The sequence below is a fragment of the Bos indicus genome, chromosome 8, assembly GCF_029378745.1.
Source record: "Bos indicus isolate NIAB-ARS_2022 breed Sahiwal x Tharparkar chromosome 8, NIAB-ARS_B.indTharparkar_mat_pri_1.0, whole genome shotgun sequence".
Taxonomy (NCBI): Eukaryota; Metazoa; Chordata; class Mammalia; order Artiodactyla; family Bovidae; genus Bos; species Bos indicus.
This window is the reverse complement of record NC_091767.1, coordinates 57,439,927-57,461,782: the sequence shown is the minus strand read 5'-3', so window position 1 is coordinate 57,461,782 and position 21,856 is coordinate 57,439,927. Positions and strand designations below refer to the sequence as shown.

At 44.1% G+C, this 21,856-nt stretch overlaps 1 protein-coding gene across 9 annotated transcripts in view; it reads left to right on the top strand.

The window, feature by feature from the left end:
* Window positions 1-21,856, top strand: part of LOC109562985 (TLE family member 1, transcriptional corepressor) — a 91,776-nt gene that overhangs the window by 66,043 nt on the left and 3,877 nt on the right. For all 9 annotated transcript variants that reach the window (XM_070794703.1, XM_019966112.2, XM_070794702.1 and 6 more), the window contains 3 exons: window positions 439-515; window positions 16,533-16,782; window positions 18,494-18,741. In XM_070794703.1, the coding sequence (XP_070650804.1) occupies window positions 439-515; window positions 16,533-16,782; window positions 18,494-18,741 (575 nt within the window). The remainder of the gene's footprint in view (window positions 1-438; window positions 516-16,532; window positions 16,783-18,493; window positions 18,742-21,856) is intronic.

The window sequence follows — 21,856 nt, the reverse complement described above, 5'->3', positions numbered from 1 at the left end:
AGGGTAGAGGCCAGTGATGCTGCTAATTATCCTGCCATTCCAGGCCAGCCCCCAGCCAAGAATTATCTGGCCCAAAACGTCAATAGTGCTGAAGTTGATAGTCACGTTGTCCTGGGCTCAGACAGCGTATGTTCTTTGTACTTGTTTGAACAGGCAGAACATCCTAAGTCCACAGGACGTATTTACCATGGGAAGCTGGTTCTCAATACACAGATGGATCCTGTGCCATCCTACCTCCCAAAAAAGAAGTGTGTCTTGTGGTATTTAGTGAAGGCTGTATTATTTCTTGCATTATAATTTTTCTTTTGGGAAATGTTAACACGTGTCCCTGTTTCTGTTGCTTTGGGGATTTCTGAGTTTCTAGTAAAAAGTTTTTAGTGGTGTCACAAAAGTGCCTACCCTGCATAAACTGAGTCTTATGCCTTATTCTGTTCCCAGGTTGGGTTTGATCCTCCCCCTCACATGCGTGTACCAACGATCCCTCCAAACCTGGCAGGAATCCCCGGGGGAAAGCCGTAAGTACCTCTAACTCTTGGGTTCTGTTTTAAAGGCGGTTATTTAGTCACAGGTATCAGTGCACTAGAATTCCAAAGGGAGCACAGGCTTGGGCGTTTCCAAGGAGATTTCCACTGTCTTTTCCTGAGGAGTGTTAACACTTTCTATAAATAGACACTGGGTAGGTGTCATGCCTCTGTCTTCTCACTGTGGGTGATCTCATGCATTTAGTTATTTCTGGAGAGAAGCTGTTGGAGACAGGGCCAAGGAGGGAGGTGAGAACCAGGGATGGTCGGTCCCCCTTGCTTGACCCTTCCTCAGAAAGCTGCTCTGCCTTGCCCCTGGGTTAGAGGGTGCCTGTTGGAGGTTTCCCACAGAACTGTGTTGTGGGCAGTAAGCTGTCACAGACTTGAAGTCTCAGAAAAATGAAATGTGCTATTTCCTTACCCAGCTCAGTGCTACCTCTTCCTTATTTTGGTGGAAGCAAGAGTTGTGTGAAAGGTGGGGGAGTTCCGCCCCCCACCCCCACCCCCCCGGCACTCCAGTAAAGTTTTGCTGGGTGCCTTCCTCTGGGAGAGCCAGGATTATAAAGTGTAATATGGCATGATGGGAAGCAGTGAGAGGTAGGTTAAAGGGCAAAAGAGCATTCAGAATTTGAAAAGCCCTGTGGGTTATTCTTCCAGGGTCACTGAAAACCACCTGTTTTCCATAATATGTTAGTAATTAGAAATGTGATTTCAAATAATTCCTAAAGTTCTTCATTTTTGTACAAAGCAAGCTTGAAGTACCAGAGTCTGTCTGTCTTCTCAGCAAACACTCTTGTTTCCCTAGGTAGAAGATGGCAGAAAGCTGGTTCCAATTCACTGATTTTTTTTTTTTTTTCCTCCCAAAAGAGGTGCATGTCACAGGCCTTCAGTTTTTTTTGTTTTTGTTTTTGTTTTGCTTATACCCTTCACTTTCAAACGGTTGCATTCAGCTGTTACTTACATGTCTGTTGCATACTGCATTATTTTGAGTGGTCCGTTCGACTACTTGGTCATCCTTGTGTGGTTTTTATTGCAGCCTTGCTTCAGAAGACGGGAATCCTTACTCTATCACCTGCTTTTAGAAGGCAGATTTGCACTGCTCCTCTTTTCCTGCATTTTGATATCTATTTCATGATAATTTGACTCATGATGAACTGAAGCTTTGGTTTGTATTAGGAACTAGTAGAGACGTTAAGAATTTACAGTGACATCTTGGCCCAGGGAAGAGCAGAACTGGGAAGCGGGGCAGTGTTGCAAATACTTTCTTGGCTGGTAGATCTCTTCTGACTGAAAGGCTTCAGTGAACTACTGACCTGTGAACTACTATGTTGTGCTTTCTTAGGAAGGCCTCAGGGTGCCCATCGGTATTTCTTACCTGTGGTTGCTGGCAGAGTAGCTAGCTGTCATGTGTCCTTCTGCCTGGTGAGTGGATAAGGGGCACATGAGTACTGTTGAGCTAAGAGACAGTCATTAATAGTAACTGATAAATCTTCAGAGAAATATTAGGTAACTAAGGCCAAGTTCAACTAACCATTAGGGAAAGCCAGTTTCTGCAGTCAGAGCTGTGGAGGGTGTGCCCAAGACCCCACCCTGGATGTGAAATGTGAGGAAGGAGACTGGAGGTGGGCAGAGCTGACAGCCATAGAGTTGGTCCTGAAGGCTGGTATGAGGGATGGTTAACTCAGACCCAGTTCCTAACACTTGTGTGTGCAGTTAGACACCAAGTTTATACTTTCAGTGAACATGCTTCTTAGAGCCAAAAGAGTCATGTTCTTGACTTGCCAGCACCTTGGACTCCCCGTGTTCACGGCTCAGACCGCAACAGCGGACTGAGAGGCAAAGCTGTGAGACTCATGTAACAGTGGTTTTCTCCCCTTGATCAAAAAGGGCACTGGTCTGTGGATCAGAGGTGTCACTGCTTTCTAAAACAGTTAAGATATTTTTTGGATTCTCTTTCAAGATTAAGGTATTCTCTTTTAAGATATTATGGGAGGAAGATCAAATTAATTGGTAGCAGAGGGAAAAATGAACTTGCCCACTGTCCAGGATCTGGGCTATGCAGTCTTACTCCATGTATTAATCCATTAATTCGTTTGAGAAGACATACTGTTCTCATCGTTTAGTAAAGTCATACTGCCCGAGGCAGTGCTGTTCAAACCAACTATGATGACAGACCAGTTTTTCCCTGAAATGACAAAGATTGAGACTCCTGTAAAAGATAGATAAAGATGAGTAAGGAGGAAAAGATACAAAATACCAGTCCCAGGGTTTTATTACAAGAGACAGCAGTCGTGAGTTGACTTGAGTTGCTGTGTAAAAGTCTCTGGGAGAGTGGGCACCTCACCAGGGGCAGCAGTGAATGTTTGCCAACCACACTGAGCAGTGCCATCTGAGGCTCATAAGAGTAATGGTGACAAGCCACCATGTCTAGGGGAGGGTGAACAAAGTGGTAAAAATTTTCCAGTGTCTTTCTCTGAGAAATTCCAATGGAAATAATAATTGGAAAGGGCAAATGGAAGCTCTTTGTAGATGTTTGATGGAGAACTGTGTGTTAGGTACCCAGCAGGCTCCAGGAAAGACAGTGTTGGTCATCCCATCTCTGGGGGTGGCTACTGATGTTGGGTGGACCTTAAAGAAACAGTAAATACTTGAGTTACGTTTGTGACAAGTGCTGAGTGCTGTGAAGGCAGAACAATGGTGATAGACAGACAGGTAAAGAGTGACAGAGTTGGTAACGGCTTCCTTGGGGTAGGGTAGATATGCAGAAAGCTGAAGTTCACGCAAGAGGATAGGGCAGAGCTGGGCAGAGGGGGCTGGGAGGGTGGGCTGTTGCAGGTATAGGGGACAGCAGGCTCCCAGCACAGAGAAGCAGCTTGACAATTCACGGGCAGGTGGATGAGTGTCTGAGAAGTGTGGTACAGCCGGGAGAGTTCATTTAGGGTTGGAGGGACCTTAGAAGTGCCTCTAGTGTGAATGCTCATCTGTGGTTCAAGTTTCCTATAATGGCCTCACCAAGTGTCTGAGCATCTCTGACTGATTCTCTAGTGATATCAGCTCATTTTCCCTGGCCCTTTGAAAACTCTTTGAGCCCTTGAGTTGAACTCTGTCTCCCTGGAGCTTTTACCTGTCAATCCTGTTCTTATCCACTCCCTGGGACCACACAGTGCTCCACTAATCCAGCCTTCTCAAGACAGACAGCTCTTGAGATCTTTGGAGACCACCATCTCTCCACCACGTGTGTCTTCCAGCTGAGTGTGTCTGTAGCTTCAGCCTTGATTTATGGGATATGATTTCAGGTTCCTAGGCCATCTGTCAGTCACTCCACTTCCTTTCCTGTCTTCTACAGATGTCATCCAAATTTGCTGAATAGGCTAGAGGACCCTATTGGGAGCTCACAGCCTGATGATGGGGAGATGGTTTTAATCAAGTAATCACAAAAATAAATGTGTAATTAAATTGAGGTAGCTGTGACCATACCATACCAGTCAGGTATGACCTAAGTCAAATCCCTTATGATTATACAGTGGAGATGACAAATAGTTTCAAGGGATTAGATCTGGTAGATGGAGTGCCTAAAGAACTATGGACAGAGGTTCATGACATTGTACAGAAATCAGTGACCAAAATCATCCGAAAGAAAAAGAAATGCAAGAAGGCAAAGTGGTTGTCTGAGGAGGCTTTACAAATAGCTGAGAAAAGAAGAGATGTGAAAGGCAGGGGAGACAGGGAAAGATATACCAACTGAATGCAGAGTTCCAGAGAGTAGCAGGGAGAGATAAGAAAGGCTTCTTAAATGAACAGTGCAAAGAAATAGAGGAAAACAATAGAATGGGAAAGGCTAGAGATCTCTTCAAGAAAATTGGAAATATAAAGGGAACATTTCATGCAAAGATGGGCACAGTAAAGGACAGGAATGGCAAGAATCGAACAGAAGCAGAAGAGATTATGAAGAAGTAGGAAGAATACACAGAAAAAAAACTACACAAAAAAGGTCTTAATGACCTGAATAGCCACAATGGTGTGGTCACTTACCTAGAGCCAGATACCCTGGAGTGTGAAGTCAAGTGGGCCTTAGGAAGCATTACTATGAACAAAGCTAGTGAAAGTGATGGAATTCCATCTGAGCTATTTAAAATCCTAAAAGATGATGCTGCGAAAGTGCGGCACTCAATATTTGCTCAGCAAATTTGGAAAACTCAACCGTGACCACAGGACTGGAAAAGGTCAGTTTTCATTCCAGTCCCAAAGAAAGACAGTGCCAAAGAATATTCAAACTACCATACAGTTATGCTCATTTCATGCTACCAAGGTTATACTCAAAATCCTTCAAGCTAGGCTTCAGCAGTACTTGAATCAAGAACTTCCATTTCTAGTAGCTGAGTTTAAAAAAGTCAGAGGAACCATAGATCAAATTGCCAGTATTCATTGGGTCATAGAAAAAGCAAGGGAATTCCAGAAAAATATCTACTTCTGCTTCATTGAGTACACTAAATCCTTTGACTGTGTGGATCACAACAAACTGGAAAATTCTTAAAGGGATGGGAGTACCAGACTGCTTTACCTATCTCTTGAGAAACCTGTATGCAGGTCAAATAGCAACAGTTAGAAAGTTACATGGAAGAACTGGCTGGTTCAAAATTGGGAAAGGAGTACAACAAGGCTGTATATTGTCATCGTGCTTATTTAACTTCTATGCAGAGTACATCATGCGAAATGTTGGGCAGGATGAATCACAAGCTGGGATCAAGATTGCCGGGAGAAATATCAACAACCTCAGATATGCAGATGATACCACTCTAGTGGCAGAAAGCGAAGAGGAACTAAATTGCCTCTTGCTGAAGTTAAAAGAGGCTTGAAACTCAACATTCAAAAAACTAAGATCAGGGCAGCCAGTCCCATTACTTCATGACAAATAGAAGGGGAAAAAAGTGGAAACAGTTACAGATTTTATTTTCTTGGGCTCCAAAATCACTGTGGATGGTGACCGCAGCCATGAAATTAAAAGATGCTTGCTCCTTGGAAGGAAAGCTATGACAAACCTAGAGTGCATTTGAAAAAGCAGGGACATCACTTTGCCAACAAAGGTCCATATAGTCAAAACTATAGTTTTTCCAGTAGTCATGTATGAATGTGAGAGTTGGACCATAAAGAAAGCTGAGTGCCAAAGAATTGATACTTTTGGATTGTGGTGCTGGAGAGGACTCTTGAGAGTCATTTGGACTGCAAGGAGATCAAACCAGTCTATCCTAAGGAAATCAACCCTGAATATTCATTGGAAGGACTGATGCTGAAGCTGAAGCTCCAGTACTTTGGCCACCTGGTGCTAAGGGCTGACTCATTGGAAAAGACTCTAATGCTGGGAAAGATGGAATGCAAAAGGAAAAGGGGGTGGCAGAGGATAAGATTAGATAGCATCACCAACTCATTGGACATGAATCTGAGCAAACTCAGGGAGATAGTGAAGGACTGAGGAGCCTGTTGTGCTATAGTCAATAGTCCATGGGGTCTCGAAGAGTCAGACATGACTTAGCAACTGAACAACAATAACAAGAACTGTGATAGAGGAGTATTGTTTTCTGAAACTCTGAAAGCCTGATCCCATTTGGAGGGTTAAGGGAAAATTCTTGAAGAGTTTGAAGGGGAAGGGCAGAAGCCTCTAGGTAGAGAAACCAGCATATGCAAAGGCCCTGTGGCCTTTCATTGTTTCTTATCAAAGAGCATGACACTGCCACTATTCTGTACTTGTTCTGGTGTCAGCGTGATCTAAGATCTCAGTAGCTTTCCCAACCAACCTGGACATTTTTCTCTCTCTCCCACTTCTGACTTCTCTTGACTTCTTTTTGTTGAAGGCATCATCCCATTTCTTACATCTGTACTCAGACTTTAGGTTTGATGCTTTCCATTTTACCCAGTCTTATTATTTTTTAAAATCCTCACCAAGATTGTGGCAAGAGTTTTCTGTAATGAAATATTTATCTGATCTTATCTGTTTCTTGCTCAGAAATCTGCAAAAGGTGCATATAATCTCCTGATGTAATCCCTCTGATAGAGTCACCTCAGCTTGTTTTTCCAGCCTCATGTCCCATATGCATTGCATCTCATGCTCTGGCTGAATGGGATAACCTTGTATTCCGTGAATGGCTCTCCTCCTACTTGGAGCAACTTCCTCTCTAACTTGTCTCTACCTGTTCCTGCAGAAATATTTTCTTTAATTTAAAGACCACTTCAGGCTGCTGCCACCTCCCAGAAGCCTTTGCTGATGCCTGTCCCACATATGATCTCTCTCCACCAGCCCCTTGTAAGTCTTGTGACACTTTCCACACTTTGGCCTTGAATTATAACCATGTGTACAAGTCCTGTCTCTATTTGCTTCTTCCCCACTACAATTAAAGCTTCTGAAGTCCTCTTGTCCCCTTGAGCCTTGATAGCCAGTAAACAAATACTTGCCGCGTTGACAAGGTGGGGGATGAGCCCAGGATTGTGTAAGGCCGTATGATTCATCCTTTTCCAAGGGAGAATGCAGTTTGCATTTTAGAGACATGCAATGCTGATTTATAAGCGGTTGCTCTCACTGTGTTTCCAAATCCTCAAGGCGAAATTTAATTGTTGCGTTTTGTCGACTTAATTTGAACTTACTTTGAGTTTTAGGAAATTTATTCCCTGAACTCTGTGGAGCTCACTGATAAAAAAAGAAACCTAGAAGAAGTTTAGACAGATTGACATCTTTGTTATACTTTGTGCCTCCCTCCTCTCAAGATGTTTTTTTCCTGGCCTAAGGGCACCGCTTTCCTCCCCACAAATACTTGGGGCCAAGGTCTACTTGCCTCATACAGTAACATCTAGAGGTCAGTTGTAACTCACACTAATAATAGTTTGACTCAAGATTCCAGCTAAGTTCCAAGTTCCCTCACCCTGTGTTTTAATGCTAGACGTGTAATTGAGAAATCTTCCACCCACTTGTTTAGTGTTTAAATAAACCTTCTAAACTACCTTTTTGGAGTTGCAGCCTAATGGGAAGAGAAAATCTAAACTACATTTGGGGTAAAATTGCCTCTTAAGAAAATATGTTTTGCAGCATTGAAAAAGGCCATCCAGCTTCTAGCTGAGAAAACGTTTTTGTGGCCAGTCCCCTCTCCCTCCTGTCCATTCCTGATCTTGCTTCTGATCCCTGTGCTGACCATGTCTAGATTCCACACTTGGTTTATTTAGTGGATTTGGAAATCAATTCAGCCCCTGCCCTTTTTTACTTATTATGATATTTGGTTTTTTTTTTTTTTTTTGTCTATTAAGTGCATAAAGGAACATGCTTATTTTGTGCTATATTGTCACCATGTGTGTTTGAGTTTAACTTCTCTTTTTCTACCTTTGAATGGTCTAGGACTGTGTCCCTAATTTCTTAGGTTTATATTGAAGTGTAAGTCCTTTCCTTTTGATCTGAGTTATGTTTAGCTGCTGGACAATCGTCCCTTCCTTTTCTCTCCCTTTTTACCTCTTCAGAAATGGCTTTCAGCTTACTAGACATAGCTTGTCTTATCTCTTAAGTGAATGCTGCTATTTACCTGCAGTGATTGGTTCCTTTGCTAGGACTTTTAAATGGAGCTTTGAAGTGGCTGTATTTTAAACTTGTCTTTGTCTTACTTTTTGTCCACGTGTCTCTTGGTTTGTATCTTGTCCTGCATAGGAGCCCTGTTGCTGCCCCAGCACATTTACAGTTTGGAAAAATTTAATTGATGGAGAAAGTAGGGCCTTAGAATCATAAATGCAGACTTTGATCAGAGAACTTCTGGTGTATCAGCTAGACCATCTCTTCTTCATTACTTTGTCTAGTAATTTTTTTTATATCTATTTTAAGAAGTTCTGCATTCCCCTTTTTAAAATATGAGGATAGCTGTGTATTCAACTAAATAAGGGGAAAAGTCTCCCATCTTAATAGTTTAATGTCCTCTATTTGTATTTTGTTACTAAAGCCCTCCATTGATGTAGAAATGCTATCTTCAAGTGGGGTGAGGACTGCACCTTGATCTGCATGTTTACTGTTTGGGAGGATGCTCAGAGGCCAAACTGAGAAAATCCTGTGAAAGAAGTAAAGGATTTAACAGATGTTATAAGCTAGGCATGCAGACCCTAAAAAAAAAATTAAAGGTAGAGCTTGTTAGATTGGCAAAGAAAGATTTTTATCATTAGTAGATGAATTATATACCTGAGGACTTCCCCCCCTCTGAATCTTAGAATAATATGGCTCTGATTTTCTTATGAGTCCACATCCCAACAGCCCCAGCCACCACCTTCACTCTACTAGTTCTTGTGGCTGGGAGCATCATCCAAGATCATAACTTAACATTGTTCTCATCTGTCTTAGAATGAGCTAGATGCCACAGCCCTCAGCCCTCAGGGCTCCTTCATGAAGCACGTGGATGATGCCTGGTGTTCTCTTTTTGTGTAAGGAAGGTGTCTCCATCCTGGTGGGCCCCACAATCCCTCTTGAGGCGAGAGTGTCAAAGGTGGTGACTTGGAAGTGAAGTAGAGGTTAGAGCCCCACTTCTGTGATTGGCTGGCCCCTCCTTTGTATGAGCTGAGTTGAACCTGTTATGCATGCTCTCTTGTCCTGCTTTCCCTCCTCTGTAAATAAGAAGGGATGGCGAGCTGTCTCCTGTGACATGGGAACCAAAGGTTGAATCTATATAATGCTTCCTACTTTCCTGCAAGTACTTTCCCACATGACATCATTCCCCCCACACCTCAGCAGTCACATTTACAGGGTATGTTTTGTCACAGCACGCTGTAAAAATAGGGAAATGCAACCCAGATAACTTCTATATGGTCTCCACATCTCACTAGTGACTAAACTGAAACTCTGGCCTGGGTCCCCTCACTTCCTAAGCTTCACCGTATGCTCTTCAGTACCCAGACTCAGGAACCAGCTTGTCACACGTGACCCACGGCAACTTCCGCCACAGCTGATGTCTGAGGGGTCTCTCATCCACCAGGTTCTGCTGATGGGGTGGCCTGTGGATTTCACAGTTACTGTTGTTCTCATTGCCTCTTGTTCTGCTCTTCATCAGCTCTGTATCTCTGGGAATACCTCTCCCCTTTGAGAAACCACCTCCTAGGCACATTTAGTATAAGTTTTATGGGAAAGTTGGCTGGCAGAGCCCAAGTGGACTCCCCACCTTTCTGTAGCTCACTTTCCTTACTGGAGCAGTCTTTCATGCCTCGATTCGTAAGTGATTAGGTAGCAATTAATGAGGTGAGACATTCGGATTCTTCTACTGAGCACCAGCTGTATGCTCGCTGGTGCAGTCATCCCGCCTGTCCCCAGAAGACTCGGGAATGAGACAGATATAACTGTGGGCAGTCGTCCCCAGCATGATACCGATTTATATTGAATCAGGGCACTGGGAAGGGACTCATGGCACCTGGGGAGTCGAGGCAAGCCGCGAGAGTGGGGAGGAGACGTGCACTGAAGGGGAGGCAGTGCTATTCCAAGCAGGAGGGAACAGTTTGTGCACTATGTGGGGATGTGACAGTGTGCGATATTTTAGGGGAATGGCCTGTTGTGCCACACGGCTAGGAATTTAGGCTACAAGATGGTCATATGAACTGAAGCTCATAGGCACTCAATTGTGAAGGCTTGGTGAGCCATAAAAAGTGAGTGAAGGTTTTGATCTGATCAGATTTTTTTTTGATACCTGTTAATACAGCAAGAAATTCTCGCTCAGGAGGGCCAAGTCCACAGGCAGCAGGGTCTTGGCCACAGCCTTCATCGCCAGGGTCCCTGGTTCTTCATTACTGTGTGCTGGACCCTGCCTACTTCCAGCAAGCCCACAACTCTAGCACTGACTACGGAACACAGTGTAGTTTTATGAACAGGGGCCAGTCTGCTAGGGAAACCACCTGCTTCCTGGAAACACGCTGCCATTTCCCAGTTTGCAGCACCTGCAGGGACTCAGGGTGCCTCCATCTCTGCTGTGTGCCCCAGGAGTAAAGAGTCCCTGGTTCCAAAAGAGTTCAGTTTCATTCAGGTTTTAAATCTGTGATGTCCAGTGGGCCTTTTTCTGTTCAGTTCTGCCACCAGATTTCAGAATTAGATCCTGATCTGCAAGTGCTTGATTCAGACAGCCGGGTCTGGGGACTCAGCTCTGAGGCTCTGGGGTGTGGGTAGATGGCCCCTAACCGGGCCCCACCACCCAAGGCTCCTCATTTCCACCCCGCAGTTGGCCACAGTGCTTTCTCCAAACATCCTCCACTCGTCTTTGCCTGTGCTGTCTCCCCACATAGCCTTTTAGGATTTATGGGTATCCTGGTTTTCGTGGCCTCGCCATCACCACAAGCTTTCCTGGCTCCCACCCCACGCCTTCCTCCCTTTCCGCATTCCTGGCTGTCACACTTGTCCTCTGGTCAAGATAAGAGCCCTGGATTCAACATCGCCTCACTTTCCTCTTTTTAAGTCATGGGTATTTAGTATCTACGCTGTCATTTCCTGAAGGCCCCTGCAGGTGTCAAGCACAGTGTTAAGTGTTTTGCACTTTTGCAGCTGCTGGCCCTTTTTTTCCTTACTACCATCCCTGAGGCCCTTATGTTTCATTATTATTTCTATCTTGTCGATCAGGAAACAGATACGTAATAGGCTGCAGGTAGTTAAGCCCCTTAGGAAGACCATAGTCTGTGAGGCTGTGAACTGGGGCCCCTGAAGCTCATGTCCCTTTAAATCCAGGGTCTGGGCTGTCAACCTGGCTGTGGACCCAGCCTACAGTGGTCAGGAGTCCTCCTCTTCCCTCTTTCTTTCTTTTTAAAGATTTCTTTCTTCGTTTTTGGCTGTGCTGGATCTTCGTTGGTGTGTGTGGGCCTTCTTCAGTTGTGGCGAGTGGGGGCTGCTGTCTAGTTTCCGTGTTCAGGCTTCTCATTGCAGTGGTTTTTCTTGTCACTGAGCACAGCCTCTAGGTGCTCATGCTCAGGTAGTTCAGGCTCACGGGCTTGGTTGTGCTGCGGCACATAGGCTCTTCCTGTGTCCCCTGCATCAGCAGGTGGATTCTTTGCCACTGAGCCACCAGGAAAGCCCCTCCTCTTTTTCTTGAATAAACAAATCCAAGTTATTTTTTTTTAATTTTATTTTTAATTGGAGGATAATTACAATATTGTGTTGGTTTCTGCCACAGGTCCCCTCCCTCTTGAGCCTCCCTCCCATGAATCCAAGCATTAAAAATAGAGGCACATGTATAGGAAAGTACACAAATCACGTGTGTATAGCCCAGTGACTTGCACAAAGAGCACCCAAGAAACCTTATCTATGCCTCTTCCAGTCTCAAGGGGAGCCACCACCCCAACTTCTAATACCAGAGGTAAATCCTGCCTGTGTGTGAACTTCTATAAATGCGGTCATGCCATATGCATTCTTTTGTGGCTGGTCTCTTTCTAAATTCAGGCATGAGAAGTATTTATAAATGTACACTATCTATTTATAAATACCCACTCCTAATTGATCTTACTTTTCCTAGTTTCTCAGTCAGTAAAAGGCAAAGTTTACTTCTGGGACCTTGTCAACATTGTTAGGATGTGCCATTGAAGTGGGCTTTCTCAAAGACACTCATGTTCTTCCTGGAGGTGAATAACAGATTCCAAGCTGTTTCATTTGCTTCCCTGGTTTTTCCTTTCCATCTTTCCCTCTGTGAGCCACACCTGCTCTGTGCCTCGTTGGGGTCTGTTCATTTGATTAGGCTCTCCAGCACAGCGGGCAGCGCCAGCTTCCTCTGAGGCCCCCTGTGACTCATGTATTAACATCCGTATGGGTTTCCCCTGGGATGGACGAATGTTCACAGCTTCTGGCAGCAGTTCACTGCACTGTGAATCAGTTTTAAAACTGCCTAAGTATGATGATCACAGACCTCCTGTGTGGTTTAAAGAAGAGGACACCTGGGAGAGAGGTGGGTATCTCCCAAAGATAAGCATACAGCTCTCCGTCTGTACTTTGTGCATCTGTTTTAATCTGGAACATTTAACTCTATAATAAGCCGAGTTCCAGGGGAAGCAGATAAAATTTCCTTCCCCTAAAAATCCAGATTACTGGGAGAAATATCAATAACCTCAGATATGCAGATTGGCACCACCCTTATGACAGAAACTGAAGAGGAACTAAAAAGCCTCTTGATGAAAGTGAAAAAGGAGAGTGAAAAAGTTGGCTTAAAGCTCAACATTCAGAAAACTAAGATCATGGCATCTGGTTCCATTACTTCATGGGAAATAGATGGGGAAACAGTGTCAGACTTTTTTTTTCTGGGCTCCAAAATCACTACAGATGGTGACTGCAACCATGAAATTAAAAGACGCTTACTCCTTGGAAGGAAAGTTATGACCAACCTAGATAGCATATTCAAAAGCAGAGACGTTACTTTGCCAACAAAGGTCCATCTAGTCAAGGCTATGGTTTTTCCAGTGGTCATGTATGGATGTGAGAGTTGGACTGTGAAGAAAGCTGAGCGCTGAAGAATTGATGCCTTTGAACTGTGGTATTGGAGAAGACTCTTGAGAGTCCCTTGGACTGCAAGGAGATCCAACCAGTCCATTCTAAAGGAGATCAGCCCTGGGTGTTGTTTGGAAGGAATGATGCTAAAGCTGAAACTCCAGTACTTTGGCCATCTGATGTGAAGAGTTGACTCATTGGAAAAGATTCTGATGCTGGGAGGGATTGGGAGCAGGAGGAGAAGGGGACGACAGAGGATGAGATGGCTGGATGGCATCACCGACTTGATAGATGTGAGTCTGAGTGAACCCCGGGAGTTGGTGATGGACAGGGAGGCCTGGTGTGCTGCAATTCATGGGGTTGCAAAGAGTTAGACACGACTGAGCAACTGAACTGAGCTGAACTGAACTGAAAAATCCAGAATTGCTAAAATGGCACCTGATAGAAACTGCCTACCTGGAAGTGCCCACCTTGATTTATGGCAAAAAGAAAAGCTAACCCTCACATCTGCCGTAACTCTTTAGAAATTACAGAAAGCTCTAAGAAGCAAGTTTTCTCCCCATGTTGACCACCGTTCATGTGTCATCTTCAGACCTAGATTGTGGTGCCTGGTATTTGGGTCACATAAGTTGGAATGTAGATAGACTTCAACCCCAGCTCTTGTGGTCTTATCTTCAAGGGCAGTAATACAATGCTTTTTGATTCCAACCCCAAATACCCTGTAATAAATGGCATGCTGCTGCTAAGTCGCTTCAGTCGTGTCCGACTCTGTGCGACGCCATAGACAGCAGCCCACCAGGCTCCCCTGTCCCTGGGATTCTCCAGGTAAGAACACTGGAGTGGGTTGCCATTTCCTTCTCCAATGCATGAAAGTGAAAAGTGAAAGTGAAGTCACTCAGTCGTGTCCGACTCTTAGTGACCCCATGGACTGCAGTCTACCAGGCTCCTCCATCCATGGGATTTTCCAGGCAAGAGTACTGGAGTGGGGTGCCATTGCCTTCTCCAGAATAAATGGCATAGGTTCAACTAATTCTAATGTGCATGTATTGAAACATCATGTGGACCTGATAAGGACTAACAACACCAAAGGATACTGTGGGCTAAAAAATAGAAGATTTAATAATAAAAAAGAAACAGACTAACTGATGTAGGAACAAACTAGTGGTTATCAGTGGGGAGAGGAAAGCGAGGAGGGACAAATGGGGTAGGGAGACACAACTATTATGTGTAAAATAAGCTACGAGGATATTTTGTACAACACAGAATATAGCCAATATTTTACAATAACTATAAATGAACTATAACCTTTAAAAGTTGTGACTCATGTTATATGCCTGTAACTTACATAATGCTATATTAGATTTCAATTAAAAAATACAGATTTAGTGGTCTAGTGACATAAGTGCCTTGATCTATAATTGTTTTATTTGCATATTTATTTCCTATGACATTCTGTGCAGTTCCCATCATGTGTATTCTGTCATTCAAATTAAGGGTAATGTTAAGGATTTGGGCCAAATAGCCATTTAATATTAGTTATTGGAACCAGTTTGCCAGGAGATAACATATCTAAGATTCCTTTTGCCTTTTTGTACTCTAAGATTCTTAGAGTCTAAGGAGAAATCTTTTCATATATTTGATACTTTGTTTTTATAGAAGAAAAATAAGGACAGATATTTTATTTTCAAGCTTTCATAACTTTCAAGGAAGTTATATGGGTTTTATGTGCAAGCAGGTAGAAACCTGATATCTTGTATCAGTTTTCAGTTTTGTGCATGCTTAGTTATTTTTCAAACTTTGAGTTAGCATTGAAATGAAAATTTAAGTTCTATATTTAATACCCATGGTCTTTAGAATCTGTTAAGGGACTTCAAGGTGCCAATGATAAGTTCCAGAAGGAGCCCAGACTTACCCCAGAGCGTTATGGGAAGGAGAAAACCCTACATACTTCGTTTGTTGTTTATGTGTTCGGACTTATAGAGGTTTAATGTTGCACTTCTAGATTACCAAGTGATGCTCTGAATAAGAAGAAAGTGAAAGCGGTGGGCTTCAAAGTGCCTAGTTCAGATGTGGGTGGGAAATATTATCACTCCTATTTCTTCCATCCCCTACAGGGTCTTTACTTTGTAGAGATTTTATAGTATCTGTAATATATTAGTGCTTGGAGTTTAAGAGATTAGATTGTTAAAGAAAAAATATGCTTTAAGATTTTGGTTTAGAAACAAGTGTACATTGGGATTAGTGCAAGTGAAAGTGAAGTCGCTCGGTCGTGTCCAACCCTCAGCGACCCCACGGACTGCAGCCTTCCAGGCTCCTCTGTCCATGGGATTCTCCAGGCAAGAGTACTGGAGTGGGGTGCCAACATTGGGATTAGGTATTAACTAAATACAGGTATTTGTCTGTTTTTAACAGGGAAGAAAATAATAGCCAAAAAAACATAGAAGTTCATTTCCCTCTCCCATAAAAGATACTGGCTGTCAGCCCAGGGCAGGTGTCGCAGCCCCATAGTGTCATCAGGGTTTGTGCACCCTATCATTTTGTTTTGTGCCCCTCAGCAACTGATTTCCATCTTCAAAGTCATGTTGTGACCCAAAAAGGCTACGGAAGCTCCAGTCATCATGCTTATAGTTCAGTTAGCAGAAAAGAGGGAAAGAAGAGAGAAGGCACACTCCCTTCCCTCTTTTTAAATTCTTTTTCTTTCTTTTTTTTTTAATTAATAAACTTATTTTTTAGAGCAATTTTAGGCTAACAGCAAAATTGTATGGAAAGTACAGACAGTTTCCATATCCCCCAGATTCCCTTTCTTTTAGGTTATGAACTAAGTGCTACCCAGCAGCTTCTGCCTACATCTCATCAGACAGAACGTGGGCATACCTGGCCAGAGCAAAGCTGAGAGGAGTCATCTTTTACTGGGAGCTTTGCTACCTTTGATAAAACTGTGTTTTGTGGCCAAAGTAGACAGGGAGGTAGTTGAGGAGGAAACTTGAAGTCTTTATTTAACTTAAGACATTCTCTTTTATTATTTTATGTCAATTATGCAGAAGAGTTTTAAGTCCAAACATTAAACTGGTACATTTAGAAAGCTGTTTTTGTTTGTTGATTTTGAAATATACTGTACCATGTGTAATTATTATGAGCTCGTAAGGGCTTCATCTTAAGCATCAAAAATAATCATTTTAAATTGTACTAAGAAATCATACAATTATACTAGGTACATAGAAGGAGGAATTTTATGGTAATTTGGAAGTACATTTAGTGTTCTTTTGAAGGAATTTATTTTATGAAATAAAGCACAATTTAAAAATCTTTATAAAATTTTAAAATCTTATTCAATATATATATTTTTTTAAACCCTAGACTTTGGCTATTATTTATTTCATTTGTTCCATCAATAAACACTTCAACTTCTATTGCTTTCAAAAGGAAAGCAGAGCAAGAATCTTTCCTTTGTCTTTTTCATAGAAGTATACTGTGGTAATGATTAATTGCTTTATGATAAATATTTTTTCTGTCTTCTCTCATGTTCTTCTCCCTAATCATCCCATCTCCAAAAGCGCATACTCCTTCCACGTTACCGCAGATGGTCAGATGCAGCCCGTCCCCTTCCCCCCAGATGCCCTCATCGGCCCTGGCATCCCCCGACACGCTCGCCAGATCAACACCCTGAGCCATGGAGAGGTGGTGTGTGCGGTGACCATCAGCAACCCCACGCGACACGTGTACACGGGTGGGAAGGGCTGCGTCAAGGTCTGGGACATCAGCCACCCCGGCAACAAGAGCCCCGTCTCTCAGCTCGATTGTCTGGTGAGTGAGAAGGAACCGGTGCACCAGGGTAATTTCCCCTTGGAGACGCAATAAGGAAATCGCTGTCGGGGCCTGGGTTTTATTCCCATTATGAGGAAATGGAAGCCCATTCTGTTTCCTGTGTTAGCCATTTAGCTCTCCCCACCCTCTCCCCTCAGCGTGAAGGTTTCATTTGTTGCTATTTCAGTGGTTAAATCCCAGAGTTGATGGATTTCTCTTAAAAAAATATTTCAACGGTAGTTTACAGAAGCTGTTCTTGTTTGAATGTGTGTTCAGAAGGGGGTGTCCCGTTTAATGGATGGAGGGCAGCTAGGCCTGGACTCTGAGCCCTGTACTCCACTCCACTTTTAATTTCCCTGCAGCCTTTGGATAAATATTGAAGAGTAAACATTTGATAACATGACATAGAACCATTCTGAACAGGGGCTGTGTTTTCAGGGAGATCTGGCTGAGTTTTATGACCTTAACTTCAGGAAAGAGTTAATAGATCACACTGCACGAAATCAGGGCAGCCATCAGCAGAATGGGGGTGGTGGGGTGGGAGGGAGTGCTCCCTTCAAGCACCTATGCCACCTCCCCACCCCCACTCCCACAGTAAGAGAATACCATGTTGCATTTTTAGGGATCATAGAACATGTTGGGACATGTCCTTTACAGAGTACCCATGTACAGTACCCATTCATAGACCACGTACCATTGGCCTTGGCAGACTATAGGCTACCTTGTGGTCCTTGACCCACAGCCTGCAGGGCACACAGCAAGGATTCTGGAGAGGGTGTTTCCAAAAAGAAGACAGACTATGGTTTTGAGATGAAAAGGATCTTTGGGATAGTCCTTGATTTATTTTTGTAATCAAATAACTTAAACATATATCTATTAATGAAACATGAGGAAACATACTTAAACAACTTAACATTCTGTGGTAGTAGGAGAGTTCTGTAACACTCATTTTTTTGAAATCACACTGGTTACAGTTTCTCTCCTCTTTGAACAATAGGCCATGGTTAAAGCACAGTAAAGACTTTGGCTGTTTCTGTTGGGGATGCGGTTACTTCTTTGTTGGTGGTGGCAGAGGCAGGGGGGTCATTTTAGGTTTCACCTTCCTTTCTAATGTATTGGTTTTGATAGATAGATGCCTTCTTTTGTTGATTTCTTTGGCCTCTGGATTGAAAGGCTTAAATATGACAGCAGCCAGGTTACAACTGGAGAAAGCAGCTGTGTTAAATTCCCAGACAAGGATACATCTGGCTAATGAAGACACGGTACAAGCCTTAGGCAGAGAGACTTAAGAGTAATGAAAACCAAAACCCAGGCAGCAAGTCTGCATTTTGCAAATAGTAAATAACAGGGTAATGAGGTCAAAGATGTCTAAACTAGCTTTGAAAAGTGGTTTTTTTCATAGAGAAGTACATGTATACCCACCTTCCATGTACTGATGGTCTCAGTTTCGTCTCTTCAGCAGGAAACTAGGCAGCAGTGGGAGTTATATGTGAGCCTTCACATGCACTGAGCAGTCCTTTGAGGTGGCTTTGTTTACTACTCTGAAGGAGCCAGTGGCCATCAGACCCGGATCTTTACCATAGACTGCTTGCTTTGCTAGTGTCCGTGAAATACCACTTTTTAAGTCAACAACCAAGATAGCCGTTAGAGAACATAGCATTGTTACTGCTTGGTCATGCATTATAACAATTGAATTATGTTTATTTCACAGAACAGGGATAACTACATCCGTTCCTGCAAATTGCTCCCTGATGGCTGCACTCTCATAGTGGGAGGGGAAGCTAGTACCCTGTCCATCTGGGACCTGGCGGCTCCCACCCCGCGCATCAAGGCAGAGCTGACGTCCTCGGCCCCCGCCTGCTACGCCCTGGCCATCAGCCCGGACTCCAAGGTCTGCTTCTCGTGCTGCAGCGATGGCAACATTGCTGTGTGGGACCTGCACAACCAGACGCTGGTGAGGTGAGCGGGGGTGGTTTCCTAAGTTGGGGCTCCTTGGGTCAGAAAGGCCCCCTCCCCCCATTTCTCCTACTTCTCTGCCTGCCCCCAAGTTCTCAGCCCACACAGGCCAGGCTTGGAACGGGGTGTCAGGACCGTGTCGCTGCCCTCAGGGGCTTACACTCTTGCTGCCATGCTTGGGTGTCACCCAGACTTTGTATTTACCTCCCTAATGTTCCTATTCTTCATGCCAGATTTGTTTAAAAAACATCCCTGGCCTTTGCCAAGGGGCAGAATACCATGGATTAGATGGAGGTACAAAAGGTCCTCAACGCTAGATGTTTTTGGCTTTGCCTGGAACCTCATATGTGCAAACAGGAACCAACTGATACAGGATAACAGAAAATCAACAAAAGAACATTAGAAGAGATTCCACGAATTTAACCCACAAAATGGTTTTAAAGTAGCAGTGTTTCTCAATAACTAAATAAGCCCTGTCCAGGGGTCATTTCCCCCAGGAACAAGCCTAGCTGCCTGGAATCTGCCACCTTTGTGTCCCTCCTCGGCTCTGGCCAGCTCCCTCCCTCTGGCCAAGTTGATGCTCATGTCAGAGATGTTAGAGAAAAGCCTTTTGAAAAGGAAGCACCGGACTTCCCTGGTGGTCCAGTGGTTAAGAATCTGACTGCCATTGCAGGGAACATGGGTTCGATCCCTGGTCTGGGAAGATCCCACACGCCATGGGGCAGCTAATAAGCCCATGCGCCACAACTACCGATCCTGTGCTCTGCAACAAGAGGTCACCACAATGAGAAGCCCATGCACCACAGCTAGGGAGTAGCCCCCAACTCACCCAAAAAATAAATGAATAAATAAATAAAGGAAGCAGTGATTAAACATCTAAAGCAGAATGGGCCTATGTTTTGCCCTTTCATGTCACAGTTCATCTTCACTTAGAAACATTGCGTGTGGTACATTTTTAGACTCATAGGTTACTTAAGCAGAACTCCCTCCATGCTTCCAGGCCACGGGCTGGAGGGAAGGAAGAGAGCATGGAACTCATTAAAGCGGCTCACTCTTCAGCCTTTTCTGTAGAAATCTACCAAGTCTTACCACACCAGGCTCTGTCCCTGCATGTGGGTGACAGTCTGCAGTTATTTTATTTTATTTTTGTCACTCTGGGCAGCTCAGAATGAGCAAAGTGAACAACTGGAGCCAGAGCCAACAGCCACTTCAAACTTCTAGCCTAGTGATTGTTAGTTATTTTTTCTTTGTTTTCTGCTTTTTTTTTTAACTTAATAAATACACTTTCAAAATATTCATTTGAAGTGCTTTTCAAGTATTCATCTGTTTAACCCCTGTCACTTGTGCTTTATCCTGATGTTATCATGGAGGCGCTGCAAAGGGGTTTGGGCACCCTGCCCTCTCGTGTGCTCTGAACTCCTGCTCTGTGCCAGCCCCTGGGGCTTAAGTACCTGTTGGATATGATGGGGTCATGCCTCACACATCTCTCTGTTTGGACTGGCCACATGCAGCTGGTGGCCACCCTGTGTGACAGGGCAGTGCAGAGTCTGTTGAATATCTGTGTATGTCTGTGACCCAGCACGTTCTGAACAGCCCTAAAAGCTGCTTTCTAGGAGCCTTAGTGCAGAGCTGAGATGGGTGGATGGAGGGATGGAGAAATGAGCACCAGCTATGTGCTTAGGTCCCCAGAGAAACAGTTGTTCTCAAGGAGTACAGGTATTTCATGAGTTCCAGAGATAAGAATTCAGAGGCTGAAATGAAAAGGAGGTCCTTGGGTTTCACAAGGTTTTTGAAGATGGAAAAGCAGCACTTTGGAAAGGTGGGGTAGGACTACAGTAGGCCTGGGGGACCAGTGGGGACACCTTGGATGCAGGCTGGGACTTTGAGGGACAGAGTTGGGGTGCATGGGGGAGAAGACCATGGTGGAAGTTCTGAGTAGTTTTCAGAAGAGAGACTTTTGAAATACTGCTTTGTATCTTGTCTCAGAATTCAGGGCAGCAGTGGAGCTCACATCCTCTCCTCCATGCCCTTTACATTCCAAGCTCAGCTTTAAAGTGTGAAGCTCTGTGGGAATAATAAGGTAACAGGAAGAAGAGGCAGTGGAAACTCTGCTCTGCGTGTTGAGTTCCCAAGCAGTTCTCTCATGGATTCTGCCTGGTTTGCCATCGTGATCGAGCCTTGGAACACCTCTCACCTATTCCAGTCACTCCCCTGCCTGCTCCCTCTTGGTCTGCAAAACCAGGCCCATGACCCCCCACACCATCAGCCCTGTGGTGGGTTACATCACCCTCCCTTCAGCAAGCCCCACTTGAGGCCTGGCAGAGCATCTGTGCTCAGCAGACCCCTGTTGGTTGGTTATTCTTGGTGGTGATTCATTGTATGTGTGTGTGTGTGTGTGTGTGTGTGTGTGTTTAAGTATAGTTGATTTACAATGTTGTGCTAATTTCTGCTGTACAGCAGAATGACTCAGTTAGATACATATATACATTTTTTTTAATATTCTTTTCCATTATGGTTTATCTCAGGAGATTGGATGAAGTTCCCTGTGCTGCAGAGTATGACCTTGTTGTTTATTCATTCTAAACGTAATAATTTGCATCTACTAACCCCAAACTCCCAGTCCATCCCTCTCCCTCCGCCCCATCCTATCCTTGGCAACCACAAATGTGTTCTCTGGGTCTTTGGTGGTGGTTATTGACTGAGGCATGAGATTCCCCTTCAAGAGAACAAAGGCCTTGTGCTGGAATTCCAGGCAGGACCATGCCCAGGGGTCAGTCAGCAATCAGCTCTCTCTGCCCGTGCGTTTGAGTCAGGAGGCTGGCATGCCCATTTGTCTCTGGGAGTCCAGATTTCCTAATGCAGGGCTTTTTCTAATAGAGAACGCGAGGTTGAGTCAATACATGAGCTCATGCTTTGCTGGCACGAAGGGCATCTCGGTGCTACTCACTCATGGAAATGGGTGTGCTCCTGGGCCCCGAGTCTGTGGTGTGGTGATACAGGCCTTTGCGGTTAGAGGCAAGGCCTGCTTGTAAGGAATACACTTGGGATTCTGTGTGTTTGTCTTTTTTTTTCCCCCTTCTTTTCACACTTAAACACTTTTCCAGACCTGGGAGGAATT